This window comes from Phoca vitulina, unplaced genomic scaffold (assembly GCF_004348235.1).
Source record: "Phoca vitulina isolate PV1807 unplaced genomic scaffold, GSC_HSeal_1.0 scaffold6, whole genome shotgun sequence".
NCBI classification, from domain to species: domain Eukaryota; kingdom Metazoa; phylum Chordata; class Mammalia; order Carnivora; family Phocidae; genus Phoca; species Phoca vitulina.
This window is the reverse complement of record NW_022589709.1, coordinates 20,918,083-20,933,423: the sequence shown is the minus strand read 5'-3', so window position 1 is coordinate 20,933,423 and position 15,341 is coordinate 20,918,083. Positions and strand designations below refer to the sequence as shown.

General features: G+C 35.5%; 1 protein-coding gene across 11 annotated transcripts in view; it reads left to right on the top strand.

The window, feature by feature from the left end:
- APC (APC regulator of WNT signaling pathway) overlaps positions 1-15,341 on the top strand; it is a 131,910-nt gene that overhangs the window by 41,790 nt on the left and 74,779 nt on the right. For 5 of the 11 annotated variants that reach the window (XM_032403855.1, XM_032403856.1, XM_032403863.1 and 2 more), the window contains exon 2: positions 11,971-12,123. The exons of the other annotated variants lie outside the window; for them this stretch is intronic. In XM_032403855.1, the coding sequence (XP_032259746.1) occupies positions 11,989-12,123 (135 nt within the window). In that variant the 5' untranslated portion in view covers positions 11,971-11,988. The remainder of the gene's footprint in view (positions 1-11,970; positions 12,124-15,341) is intronic. 11 annotated transcript variants of the gene reach the window in all.

Sequence of the window (15,341 nt, the reverse complement as noted above, 5' to 3'; positions counted from 1 at the left end):
TCCTCTCACATTTATGTTTATTAGCAGTTATGCCATCTTTCAAGTCCCTTCTTAAATACTTTTACATTCTGAATACTTTTCCTAATTCTCTCAGCAAGGTGTAACTCCCATAGCTTCTATCAGATGTTTTTAAATACAAATTTGCCTTTGAATTGTAGGTAATTTGTATCTTAGCCTGGGTCCCCTGTAAGTCAGAATCTTGAGACAAGACTTTGGGTGAAATACTTTCTTTGGGAAGTGATCCAGGAGTAGAGGACTAAAAGGAGTTAAGTAGTGAAGAGGGACAGCCAGCATTAAGCATATGTTCTCAAGTTGGTCACCACTTTGGACAACTGTGGCTTTATCTGTCAGGACTTTTTGAGGAACCACGTAGAATTGTCCAACCATAGGAAAGAATTATATATACTAGCTTCCATTTCCCTTTAGTCGAGGATTGCTCCATCAAATGTTCATTCTTTTATAGGTTGTACATGCATGAATGTTGGGGACCTATACTGGGGTATCTCTAGGACAAAATGCAAAAGATACCCGGTGCAGCTAATGTACCATCAGTTTACATCTGCAGTGAGCTGATTGATGCACCAATGACTAGAGTCAAAGGAAGCCAAGAGAATGTAAGGTGGGACACAAGTATCTGATATATTTGTATACTGACCCAATATACCCTTCCTAATGGAATATTACTCCTTTGCTAGATAATAAGATACTTGAGAATAAGGAATATGTCAACTTATCTTTCCTCCTAGTCTTGTAAGGCTCTTGTGATGGAGTACCACAGACTGGTGGTTATAGAAATCTATTCCCTCACAGTTCTGGAGGCTAAAAGTCCAAAATCAAGGTGTCCTTAAGGTTGGTTCCTTCTGGAGACAATGAGGGAGAATCTGTCCATGCCTCTCTCCCCAGCTCCTGGTGGTTGCTGGCAATCTTGGGCATTCCTTTGCTTGCATCTCTCTTACTCCAGTCTTTGCCTCCATTGTCACATGGTGTTTTCCCTAGGTCTCTGTGTCCATTTCTTCACATAGCCTTCCTTTAAGGATACCAGTCATTGGATTTAGGGCCCACCCTAATCCAGTAAGACTTTATCTTAACTTGATTATATATGTGAAGATCCTCTTTTCAAATAAGGTCACTTTTCAGAGATACTAGGGGCCAGCTACCTATGACTCAACATATCTTTTTGGGGAACACAATTCAAGCTACAAAGTCTCCTTATAATATGTGTATGGTGTCTTGTGAATAATAAGTCCTCAAATGTTCGTTGATTTGAATTGTATAGCCACAGAGAGAAATCCATCATCTTACTATTTTAATGGGAAAGTCATCTTAGACATTCTTTGAATTTGTACCCCTGTTTTCTCTCCTTTGCCCCCCGTGGCTGATAAAGCACTACTTCAGTTTATTCTTGCATGTATTTGTCTTTTTGTGGCTATCATAGAATAAAGCATTTTGGGAATTACAAAAGCTAAGTATTCAATAATAAACCTTGTCTTAAAGGTGGAGAAACAAAACTCACTAAAGTAAAATGGAATAGTTAGAGAATAGGTAAGCCAAGTTTTGTGGTATTTACTGTATAGTCAACAGAGACTTATTATTGGCTGGAAAGGACAGGAAGGTTTTATGTAAGGCAACAGAACTGGGCCTTAAAGGATGGAGATACGTTAGCAAAGCAGAGGAAAAAGGATGGGGTATTCAAAAAGGAGATGGATTATGAACAAAAGTACAAAATAATCTGTACGGAATAATGACGAGGGACTTGAGGAGAGACTTTATATTGAGACCTAATAGAAAATAAGTTTGGAAGGTAGACTGTCATCAGGTATAACAGGTCATGAAAGCCACATAGCGGTAGTATTATATTATATGGTCTTTCAAAGCATGAGCATTGGAAACAGATAGGAGTTTGAATTCTGGCTTAACAACTTGATTTGTATTCTTAGGAAAGTTATTTAGCATTTTGAAATCTAACTCTAAAATGGTAAGTGATACCTGCCTCACAATTTTAAGAGTAGATGAGATATATATATAAATACACACACACACAACACACACACATATGTAGGGCACTTATACTACATAGCATATTGTAAGTATGCAATAAATGGTAGGCTTTCTAAATTTCACATGCCAAATACAAAGAAAAGCACATGTATAGGGGATTTAAATGATAGAACTTTTTATACTTTTTCCTTTTTTTAAAATTTCAGTGGGATATTTATGAAAATTAATCATGTTCTTGGCTACGAGACAAACCTTAAAAAAATTCCAAATAATAGCAGTTTTGTAGACAGCAGTCTCCAGTCTAATAAATAAGAAATTAGTAGCAATAAAAAAATGCCTCAAAAGTCATCTTATACACCTAATAATTAAGAAGGGTCTTCCAGGTACCCCCTAGATCAAAGAGGAAATCTTTTTCTTTTTTTTAAGATTTTATTTATTTATTTGACAGAGAGAGACACAGCAAGAGAGGGAACGCAAGCAGGGGAGTGGGAGAGGGAGAAGCAGGCTTCCTGCGGAGCAGGGAGCCCGATGTGGGGCTCGATCCCAGGACCCTGGGATCATGACCTGAGCCGAAGGAAGACGCTTAATGACTGAGCCACCCAGGCGCCCCTCAAAGATGAAATCTATTGAAATTATAAATTATCAAGAAATAAATAAAGAGGAAAACACTTCTATGTAAAATGTGAAAAATGAACAAACTAGTAAAATCATGAACAAGTACGGTTTATTGCAGGAACAGAAGAGGATGGGTCAAAATAAGAAAATCTTATAATTGACAGCAACAAATTAAAAGAAAAAACTATATAGTTCTATGTTATATCAAAAGGTGTTGTAGGAGCGCCTGGGTGGCTCAGTCGTTAAGCATCTGCCTTCGGCTCAGGTCATGGTCCCAGGGTCCTGGGATCGAGCCCATATAGGGCTCCCTGCTCAGCGGGAAGCCTGCTTCTCCCTCTCCCACTCCCCCTGCTTGTGTTCCTGCTCTCACTCTCTCTCTGTCAAATAAATAAATAAAATCTTTAAAAAAAAAAAAAGGTGTTGTAAAAACATTTAGAAACTACTCCTAATAAAAACTTAAAGGAAGGGACGCCTGGGTGGTTCAGTTGGGTCATGATCCCAGAGTCCTGGGATCTAGCCCCATGTCAAGCTCCCTGCTCAGCGGGGAGTCTGTTTCCTCCTCTCCCTCTGCTCCTCCCCCTGCTCGTGCGCGCTCTCTCTCTCTCTCTCTCTCTCTCTCGCTTACTGTCTCTCTCAAATAAGTAAATAAAATCCTTTAAAAAAAAAAAAACTTTAAGGAAAATACCTAAAAAGTATTTACGGAAATCTTAAGAGTAAGACTATTTATATATGTATATATGGTGACACACTGAACCATTCCTATATCAGGGATAAGATCACTATTCAACATTATTTTGAAGTTTCCAGGTAACTGTTAAGAAAAAGAAACGAGGTGTAAATACTGGGAAAGAAGAGACAAAATGACCTTTAATTATAAATTATATGATTATAGCCAGAAAATCCACAAGAAAAACTATTAGAACTAATGGGATAATTTGAAAAGGTGGGTACATAAGGGTTATGTATTAAATAAAATCAGTAGCTTTTATCTGTACTAGCAGTATCTGGCATGGAATGGTGGTGTTTATTCACAACAAAAAAACCCAGAAATAAATTTGATAAAGCATAGAACCTTCTCTTGAAAAAAACTAGAAAATTTGATTGAAGGACCTGAATTATTCATGACACAGAGAGCTAAGATTTAGTACGATAGAAATGTAATCTGTCTCAAATTAATATAAATGTATGCAGTGACAGTTTTAAGTATACATGAGAATTTAGCATATGATAAATACATTTCTGTTCAGTGGAAAGGAAATGTTTAATAAGTAGTGCTGGTGTAATTGGTTATCCATATGAGAGACAATAAAATTAAAGCACTATACTCATACCATATATAAAAATAGAAATTCTATGTGAATTAAAGACCTTAATGTAAAAATAGAATTTCTGATGCCAGCTAGTAAATTAATCACTTGTATTTATCACTTCTTTCTCCTAAGACCCCATTTAAGTGATGGTAAAAAAAAAAATTTAAAGATATGTACTTAAAATACCATAGAGTGAGAGGGAGCCAAATAGAGATTTCCAACAAATTTCTGGAAGATGAAGAAATCATGGAAATTAAAAATGATTGCTGAAAGTTAATCAAGGACCTAAGACTTCCTAGTTCTCTGTTCTTTCCAGCATAGCAGGTTACTTCCTGTTATTTAGAAGTGAAATAAAGGGGCCTCTGGGTGGCTCAGTCGTTAAGCGTCTGCCTTCAGCTCAGGTCATGATCCCGGGGTCCTGGGATTGAGCCCCACATGGGGCTCCCTGCTCCGCGGGAAGCCTGCTTCTCCCTCTCCCATTCCCCCTGCTTGTGTTCCCTCTTGCTGTGTCTCTCTCTTGTCAAATAAATAAATAAAATCTTAAAAAAAAAATAAAAGTGAAATATTAATCTTGAAAATTTTTAATAGCCTTTGAAATTATTTGTCATACCTTTGGGTGTTGAAAAGCCAGAATTGGGAATTCATGCTTTGGGCTAGGGGTCAGCAAACCACTGCTGTTTTTGTAAACTAGGTTTTATTGGAACATGGTCATGCCCACTTTTTTTTTTTTTTAGATTTTATTGAGAGAGAGAGAGAGAGAGAGAGAGAGTGCACTCAGTGAGGGGAGGGGCAGAAGGAGAAGGGGAGAGAATCTCAAGCAGACTCTCTGCTGAGCCCAGAGCCCAATGCTGGGCTTGATCCCAGGACCCAGGACCCCGAGATCATGATCTGAGCCAAAATCAAGAGTTCGACACCAACTGAGCCACCCAGGCGCTCCTGGTCGTGCCCATTTATTTATGTATTATCTGTGGCTGCTTTTGTGTTAGAAGCAACAAAGGTAGATGTGACAGAAGTCATAGGGCCCGTAAAGCCTTTTTTATTACCTGACCTTTGCAGAAAATGTTTACCAGCCTCTGTTTCACATAATTTTGGTGGCCATCTAGGAGCTTGACCTTACTTGGGATGGGCTTGGATGGAGCCTATCCAAATTAAGTAGCCATTTGCAGAATGTAAGGAAGGAAGAAGGAGTAGGCAAAGAATATAGCAGATTAGAAACTGCACATCATGACTTATTGGGTCTTAGCAGAGAATAGGAAGAGAAGTAGAATGGAGGATAAGAACCTTCATTGGTTGTTAAATAAAGAGAAAATAATTAAAAATAGGTGAGGTGCTCTGCTTGGAATTAAAATTTTTTTTCGGTATATTGATTTTTTTTATCTAACTTGTTAAATTTTCATATTTAAGATTTTTCTGGTGTGCCTGGGTGGCTCAGTCAGTTAAGCATCTGCTTCAGCCCAGGTCATGATCCCAGAATCCTGGGATCATGTCCCACTTTGGGCTTCCTATTTCTCTCTCTCCCTCTCCCTCTGCCACTTCCCCCTGTTTGTGCTCTCTCTCTCTCTCAAATAAATAAATAAAATCTTTAAAAAAAAGATTTTTCTGTTTTGTTTCTGCCTTTCCAATCATTATTCTTTCTAGTAATTTACTGTGCTAATTAGGATTTCCAAGATTATGTTGAATAAAAATGTTTAATAGTAGACATCCTTATCTTGTTCTTGATTTTAAAAAGAATGTCTCAGATGCCTGGGTGGCTCAGTTGGTTAAATGTCTGCCTTCTGCTCAGGTCATGATCCCAGTGTCCTGGGATCGAGTTCCCCATTGGGCTCCCTACTCAGCGGGGAGTCTGCTTCTGCCTCTGCCTCTCCCCTCGTGCACTCTTGCTCTCACTCTTTCTCTCTCAAAAATAAATAAAATCTTTTAAAAAATTTAAAATAAAAGAATGTCTCCAGCATTTCACTATTAAAAATGTTTACTGGGTGCCTGGGTAGCTCAGTCGGTTAAGCATCTCCTTCAGCTCAGGTCATAATCCCAGGGTCCTGGGATCGAGTCCCGCATCCCGGGCTCCTTGCTCAGTGGGGAGCCTGCTTCTCCCTCTGCCTGCCCCCCCCCCAGCTTGTGCTTGCTCTCTCTCTCTCTCTCTCTCTCTCTGACAAATAAATGAATAAAATCTTAAAAATAAATAAAAATGTTTACTGTACCTTTTTTGCAGTTTCCCTGTTTCCAGTTTATTAAGAGTTTTTATCTTGAATAGCTAATGACTTTTATCAAATGTTTTTTGTCTATTGAGATGATCATATGATTTTTCTTATTTAGTATTGTATTTTTTTTAGATTTTATTTATTTATTAGAGATTGCGTGCACAAACACACGAGAAGGGGGAGGGGCAGAAGGAGAGGGAGAAGCAGACTCCCTGCTGAGCAGGGAGTCCAAGTAAGGCCTCCATCCCAGGACCCTGGGATCATGACCTGAGCCAAAAGTGGACGCTTAACCAACTGAGCCACCCAGGCACCCCTTTTCTTTAGTATTTTAACGTAGTGAATGACATATAAATGATCTAATGTTAAGCTATCCTTGCATTCATAGAATAAACTCAGCCTGCTTCTGTTGTAGTTTCTTTACTGTATACTAATGTATTGTTTCCTGAAACTTTGTTCAGGATTTTTATATCAACATTCATAATATTAGCCCTTAATTATTTTCACACTACCTTTGACTTTCATATCACGATTATATTGGCCTCATTGAATGCATTAGGGAATATTTCCTATTTATTTCTATTCCTGGGAAAGTTTTTATAAGGTCAGAATGATTTGTTTCTTAAATGTTTATTTTCTTTGTGTGTTGGGAGGAGAAGGGAGAAGATATTTAACTACTGTTCTAATTTTTCAGTAGTTACAGAACTGTTAAGATTCCTTATTTCTTCTTAAATCAGCCTCCCCGATCCCTCGCATTTTGTTCAAGTTCTTTGTTTGGTCTCGTCTGTCTGTGTAATCCTATTTAGCCTTTTCAAAGAACCAACTTTTTGCTTTGATCTTCAAACTACCAAAGGGTAATCAATAAAAAGGAAGGCTGCTTCTCAACAGACCTCAGGCCTTTTATTTCTAGAGGCAGTGACTGTATTTTTGCATATCCTTTCAATGACATTTTTTATCCTTACACAGTTCTTTTATTTTTGGTATAACAGGATGGACCATTTGAGTAGTGACCTGCACTCTTTCTTTCTTTTTCTTTCTTTCTTTCTTTCTTTGCTTTTTTCTTTCTTTCTTTTCTTTTTCTTTCTTTCTTTCTTCTTCCTTTCTTCCTTTCTTCCTTCCTTCCTTTTTTTTTTTTTTTTGCCTTTTTTTCTTAATCAACCTCATTCTTTTTAATGCCAATGTAGTATTCCACTGCATGGTTGTATCCTACTTACTTAAAAGTAGTTATGCTTTTATACCAAATAAAAACCTCCCCATTTGCTTGAATTAACCTGATATAGTAGTAACAGACATCATCACTTCAGAGAACTCCTTGAAAGAGAGGGTATATTCCATTTAAATATCTTTAATTAAAAAACAAAACTGTTTTCATAATTTAAATGCCATAAACGTTTAAATCTCTGTTCCTTTTGCAGTTTACCTTAGTATGTAGTATGAGGAGTAGATGTAATTTTATCCTGTTTCTTATGGCCACCCTTTTGCCTAATGCCATTTATTTAAAGTCCATCTTTTCACACATATTTGAGATACTACCTTCATTATGACTAAATTTACATATATTTACTTCTGGATTTCTGTGTGTGTGTGTGTGCATGCATGTGTTCCCATGATTGATCTAGTCATATGACAGTATCATAGGTTTTAAAAACTTTTGTATTTTTGAAATAACTTTGGACTTAAAAAAAGAGTTGGAAAAATAGAACAGTAAGTTTCTGTATACCCTTCACTCAGCTTCCCGGCTTCCCCTAATGTTAACATCTTACATATCAGGACTAAGAAACTAATTTATTGGTACAATGCAGTTAACTATATAATGTTTTATTTATAAAGGCTTTGTACAGTATTTTAGTATGTGGTAGGTCTATTCCTTCTCTTCTCTTTTCATACTTTGCCTTTTTTGCTTGTTTTTCCAAATGTCTAGCTGCAGAAAACAAAATGAAAACAAATCTTACATAGCATATTTATTGGGACTGCATAAGATTTATAAATTAACTTGGGGGGAAATGACATCTTCATGATACTGAATCTTTATGTACATGAACAAGGTATGTTTATAGTTTTCCTCATATATGTTTTGGACTCTTTTGTTCAGTTTATGCCTAAGTGTTTTTTACTTCTAAAAATTATAAATAGGACCTTTCCTAAAAGGAAACTTCCATTTCATCCTCTATCTGATTTCTCTTTGCACATAAAGGAAAGATTTATGTATATTTTGGACTTTGCTAAATTACTCAACTATCTTATAGTAATATTTAGTTAATTCTTTGGGATATTCTAGGTATATAATTATGTCATCTGCCAGTAGTATTCCTTTCTTTTTTTTTTTTTTAAGATTTTATTTATTTATTTGACAGAGAGAGAGAGACAGCGAGAGAGGGAACACAAAGCAGGGGCAGAGGGAGAGGGAGAAGCAGGCTTCCCACTGAGCAGGGAGCCCGATGTGGGGCTCGATCCCAGGAACCTGGGATCATGACCTGAGCCGAAGGCAGACACTTAATGACTGAGTCACCCAGGCGCCCCAGTTGTATTTCTTTCTAACTTCATTCTTTAATTGTGCTGACTAGTATAATGAGTAATAGTGGTAAAAATGGGCTTCCCCTGACTTTAGGAATAGATCTACTGTTTCCACATTAAGTATGGTGCTGGCTTTCCAGCTGATATGGATCATATTAAAGAAGAGTCCTTTTAAATTCAGTATTCTCAACAAGAGTGGGCATTGACTTTGTAGAACATCTTTTCACCATCTTTGGCATAATTATATTTTTTTCTGTGTAGATCTATTAGCCTGTTGAATGATATTGATTTTCTAATAGTGATTTTTATTGGAAATTTTGGATTTTCTATCTCTTTGGGGTTAGTTTTGATAAATTACATTTTCTAGAAAGTTAAGTTTTCAAATTTATTTGCATACAGTTGAACAAAGTAGTCTTAAGATTCTTTTGCTTTCTTCTCTTTCTGTTGGTATTTTTCTCTTATTGCCATCTAAAAGTGCTAGCAAATATGTATTTTTTAATCCATCAAAACAAAACAGTAAAAATAGTTCCACTAATTAAAAAAAAGTGATCCCAAACTTCTTAATTATTAATAATAATGATAACTCCAAATTTAATTCTAATTGAATATTCTCTTGCCAGCCTGAAACTTTTTTTCCTACTTGCATTAATTTCTTAGGATACTTGTAAATTTGTTTTTCAGTGAACATTTGAATAAAAGTCTAAATAAGAGTCCCTTTGCTTTCTTTTCCCCTACCCTACTCTTACGGGGTGAGGGTCTCTTTAATGGGCATCTTGACACTACAGAAAAACAAATTGGGATGTTTGCATACTCTGATGAAAGTGAAAGATTAAGAGATTTTCCCCATTTCATGAGATAAATTTTGATTTTTTTGAATGTTGACTGACTTGCAGTTAAGATACATTTCATATGAAATTCTAATGATTGCATAAAATGCACTCTAATGTAAATTTATGATTTCTCAAATTTTGCATAAAGCAGTTTTGAGTTAGGGAAGGGTGGACAACATCTTAAAAGGGTGCAACATCTTAAAAGGATATAGGAAATATATTACTCCATGAAACATCTTTTTCCCATCAAATTAAATACCCTGCTTTCTAGAGCAGAAATGACTTTAATGCTTGTGATTCTGGAGTTGGGGGGGGGAGAAAAAAATGTTCAGATGTTTTAATTGTCCATTTGAAGGGTTGGATTTTTCCCCCTCAATAAAGAGCACTTCGTCTATGCTCATTTTGCTCATCCGGCTCTTTCTGTGATTGTGTAAGGTTATAACCTGCATATCTTTTTTTTTTTTTTAAGATTTTATTTTATTTGTCAGAGAAAGAGAAAACGTGTACAGCAAGGGGAGCAGCAGGCAGAGGGAGAAGCAGACTCCCCGCTGAGCAGAGAGCCCGATGCGGGACTCGATCCCAGGATCCTGGGATCATGACCTGAGCTGAAGGCAGCTGCTTAACCAACTGAGCCACCCAGGCGTCCCTATAACCTGCATATCTTAACATACCTGTGTATACCTGTCTCTTTCTCTGTGTTACTACCTTTTATATTGTTTTATTATTTTATTGCAAAATTGCCTGTTAAAATTTTATTTGAAGTAAAGAATTTCAGGGCTTGCATTATTAAGTTCTGTCAGATCCCCACTTCTGTTACATAGTTTTTAATGTGCTGTATATTTTCAGACCTGCTTGTTAATGGGATGACGTAAAGCAGATAAATGATCATACCTATGAATTTCTCCTTCATTTTTGAAATGTCTCTATCCTTTTCAAGTAGCAGAATTACTTCTTTACCTCTTGTCCCTTGGTCAGGGGGTAGAAACTTTTAACAATAGATTGAAATTAGGTCTTACTAAGGAAGATATGTTACATGTGTACTTTTATAACATAATTTATATTTACATAGCACTTTTCAGCCTGCCTTCTTCCTTACTTCTAACAGTATCCCTGTAAATTATATTTGTTCAGGTAGTAGATAACCATTTTACAAACGGTGAAATGAATTAAAATGAAGGGGCAAAGTAAACCATGACCAACCCTAAAATTAAGACTTGTGTCTCCAAACACAAATCTAGTTCTCATTGTTTTCAATCATAAAGACTTTTGTGAGTGATTGCCCACCTCCCAGGACTCACTTCCTCCTCAGATGACGGTGGGTTGCATCAGATTTATCATTAACTCATTGGAGACGTAGCTAGACCTGAGTCCTTCCATTTCCCTTGTTAAAGGCCTTCATTTGCTAAGCTCCAATACTGTCATGACTAGCCAGTGTTAAACCTGTCTGCCTTATTTTGCGTAGTGGATTTTATTACAGAAGCACTTTCTTATGTCAAGATCTTTAAGTATTGTTTATAAAAAAAAAAAAAACACTTTTGTAATGCTTTTTAGGTCTAAAAGAGTTAAGATAGAATTTTATTTATTCCAAATTGAGTTTGGGATTAAACTAAAAAGAGAATCTGGGTCTTCTGAACTTGGTTAGTCTTAATCTAACTCCTAGCATTCTCTGATTCATGCTAAGGACCTCTTACTACCTGACCATCTTCTCTTTCTTTTCTCCCTCTTCTTTGATACACTGATACAATTAATTGCCAGACTCTGCCTCACTTCTCTTTGATAATTTCTGCTTCTAAACTGATCCATTTTCTTTAAGTGTCTTTTGGCCTCAGTTCTGAGCACAGTGGGTCCCAAGACCACATAACGCTATAGCATGGCCTATTATATTCATCTTTTTTAATAAATGTAGTAGAACTTTATTGTAGTAATTCTTACTTATCATCTTCCTATTAAAAAGATTGAAGTCTCAAGCTAATGCTCTCCTTTGTATCCATTTTGTTAAATGGCTGCCTTTTTAATGAGGCCTTCTTGAAAGTTCAGAACTACTTCACCATGGATGATATCTAAGACTAGCTTTCTGTCAAAGTGATAGAATGTAATACCCAATCTCATTAATTCATTCTGGCTTTAAAATAATGTAACTTGAACAAAATCCATAAATAATATTACCAGTATGAACTTATTATCAATGATTACATTTCATTACATAAGTTTTACCTGTAAGACCAGTTAAAGTATCTTTAAAAACTTGAAAAAAATTCTAGCCTGACAGAAATCTCATCTACCTGTGAAAAGGAAAATGTAGTCAAGCACTACTGAGGTTCTCTTCTATTTTAGTTCTCCTTGTCTTCAGCTAAGACTCTAGTGTTTCATCCTCTTAGAATGATAATGCTGCTTAAACAATATTGTTATTAAATGTCTCCAGAGTTTTGTTTCTTTATCCCTTTCTTTGTAAACAAGCAGCCACAATATTTTTAGTAGTGAATTTCAAAATCCTTTTTAACCTTATAGGTCCAAGGGTAGCCAAGGATGGCTGCAGCTTCATATGATCAGTTGTTAAAGCAAGTTGAGGCACTGAAGATGGAGAACTCAAATCTTCGACAAGAGCTAGAAGATAATTCCAATCATCTTACAAAACTGGAAACTGAGGCATCTAATATGAAGGTATCAAGACTGTGACTTTTAATTGTAGTTTATCCATTTTTATCCAGTGTTCCCTTCTGTAAAGTTGGGGTTAGATACTTTGCTTACTTAAAAGTGTATTTTACGTTAAGCAGCAATATGTAAACTCTTTCTTGCAAAGTTAGCATGTATATTTTGAACAAAATGTATTAAATTAATCCAGTGAATCATAGAAAGAAAAATTGTAAAAACCCAATGGCTAGTTAATTTGTTCTTAGTTATTTTTAAGCTTAAAAATAAGAGACCAACTTTAGTATCACTATACTGAGGTGGGGTGTTCTGCATAATTCATAGAAACTAGTTTCACTACTTTAGAATATATCTCAGTTATTAAATATAGTCTTCCTCCCCAGCTCTCCCAGATCTTGTCGCCACTTAAGTGCCGCAATGATAAATGATCAAGAAAAACAGAATGCCCTACTGGGAACAGTCCAGAACTGAAAGTCAGTACCTGGTCCTATTCCTTGTTTTGCCACAAGCCGAGCTGTATCACCTCTAGGTACCCTTCTGGACTTAAGGTGCCTTATTTGGAAAATACAAGTATCACACTAGCCTAGATGATTTCCATGGCTCCTTCAAGTCCTGAAATTGGTTTGCCGAATACCATTGAAAAGTTGTGATAACCTCCAAGGAAAGTTATAAAATATTCAGTCTGCAGTGGGGTAGATATGTTCTAATTTCAGAATAATTGAGGTTAAAATTTTAGCCGTTTTAATTTCCAGTACTTAGGTAGATTCCGTTCTCACTGAACTTAATAACTTTGTAGATTTGGAGATTCATCAACAAAACTGTTAACCTCTTTCTCTTTTAAAAGTTCTTCCTGCTTTGTGTTATTTGTGCCCCTTGGCTGTTTAGCATCTGGGTGCCTGATGCTAGTCTTCCTGTCTGTTCACTACTCTCTTATTCCTTATTCCTTATTCATTGCCTATTTTCTTCTCGTTCTTTTTCTGTGCATTTTGAGGTCTCCCTTATTCTTCAAGCTTCTGTACATCACTGAACTATTTTTGCTCCCCTTTTACTCTTTATTGTCAATATCATAACAGCTCAACCTTTTACTCATATATACTATTCTTTCTACCCATAAATCTTTTCTACTCTAATTACCTATTTCTGTGGTTAAAAACTGTCCTCAGTGAAGACAAATCTCCAAGATACCTACCTCCAGTCCTTTCGGAAATAAGGTAGACTTTAAGAAAACATGTTTTCTCACCACAAACTGTGGGTGACCTTAAAAACAGCCAAATCAGTTATCTAATATTAAAAAAGAATAGTTTGCTATTTTAACACTGATCAACACAATATATCTAAAATTATTGTACATGGCATGTGGTTTTAAAAGTTTAAAGATAAAAAGAGTAAAATTCCCAACAGGACTACTCTTTCATCTACTTTGGGAGGTATATTTTGCAAAGAATTCCTCTTGGCAGGCCTATCTGGATGTTTTATAGTGCACAGTTTTGAGATCCGTTTTAAGTTGTTGCTTAACTACTTGAACAAATTCAAAATTTATTTTTGGGAGATATTTTAACCTACCCTTAGACCCATCTCCATGCTGAATAGAAATGTCTTGGAGTAAAAATACAAGTTAGACCCTTAAATTTCTACAATGGAATATCGGGTTGACCACTTATCCATGTGATGTATCATATTGTACATCATGAATATTGACACTTATGTCTGAATTCAACCATGAATTGATAATTACTCAGCAAGTGCTTCTGCAGACATCCTTGAAAGCCATCCACTTATTTCTTTAGGATTGGGCATATGGTATCATAGCAGTTACAGCTTTATAATGAAATTACTTATGTATCTCTCCTTAAGAGGATTTAAGCTCTTCAAGAGCAGGAACCATGACCATTTGTTTTGTCTTAGAATATTGATTTGTGAAAAGACACTTGGAAACATTGGCACTTCCCACATTGGATTAGTTAATCCAAAACAATGGTTATTTACCCAAAATCACATATTATTCTTTGGAATACATTATGTAATCTTGAATCCTGTTTCCTGCTCATTAACCTGTTTGCCCCAAAGAAAGGCAAGGTGGGTCCCTTTCAACTAGGTAATGTAAGGATTTCTGAAATTTATGCAGTAGTACCATCTAGTGGCAAAAAAGAATACTGTTTTCCTGTTGATTACAAGGCATTGATACAAATAAACTATAAAAATATTTTGTGTGTGTGTGACAGGGAAATATGCGTACAACTAATTAGGGAAATGTGAACCCTCTGTATTTGAAAACATTAAGGAAGTGTTTATTTTTTGGGTATAATGATGGCATTGCAGTTGTGGTTAGAAAGAATCCCTGTTTAAATATATATCTGAATTATTTATAGAAGAAGTAATATGATGTCTGAGATTTATTTTCCAAATGAATTTGAGTCAGGGAAGGGAATAGAGGAAGTGGGTATGGATATAGATGAAACAAGATCATGAGTTGATCATTATTGAGGTGGGATGTGAGGATACATGGGAGATTGCTATAATATTCTCTATACTTAGGTTTATGTTTGACATTATCTACAGTAAAAATATAGTAAAATTAAATAGAGATTTCATGGGATTTAGATGACCTGGAATTAGATAAATGCAGGAATTGTAGCTTAAATTTAAAAGAAATTACATACTGTACTTTTTAATTTGGGGGCTAGAACTCAACTTGATTTACTTTAAAATGCTGAGCATAGCAACAAAAACATGGTCATGTGAGATGTTAAGCATTTAAACTGAGAGATGTCCTGGTATTAAAAAAAATTATCTCTAGGTAAATTAGTAATGAACTATTTATGTCTTTGTTGTATTTTGACAGAATGAAATTTTATAAATTGTTTTATAACTGCAAAATCATATACATGTAGAATATCTTATTTTCAGAGTGTAAGAAGAAATTAGAAATAAAAGTTCAGATTGACACATTTCATAATTTATTTTGAAGATTTAATTATCAAATATACTAGTATTTGGTAATGAAAAGAATCTATAACTGATATAATGGCAAAAACAGAAGTGGATCAAGTAGCAGGCTGCCTGAAATGACACAGTTGCTCATTGATAAATATTTTCTTTTCACTGATATCACCACAGAACATTTCATCTCTAATAAATAATCCTTTAATGTTTCTAAACTCTTAAAATATTTTAAGAAATAATGTGTGGTTATATAATGTAAATAACTAATTTTTTAAATCCAAACTTCC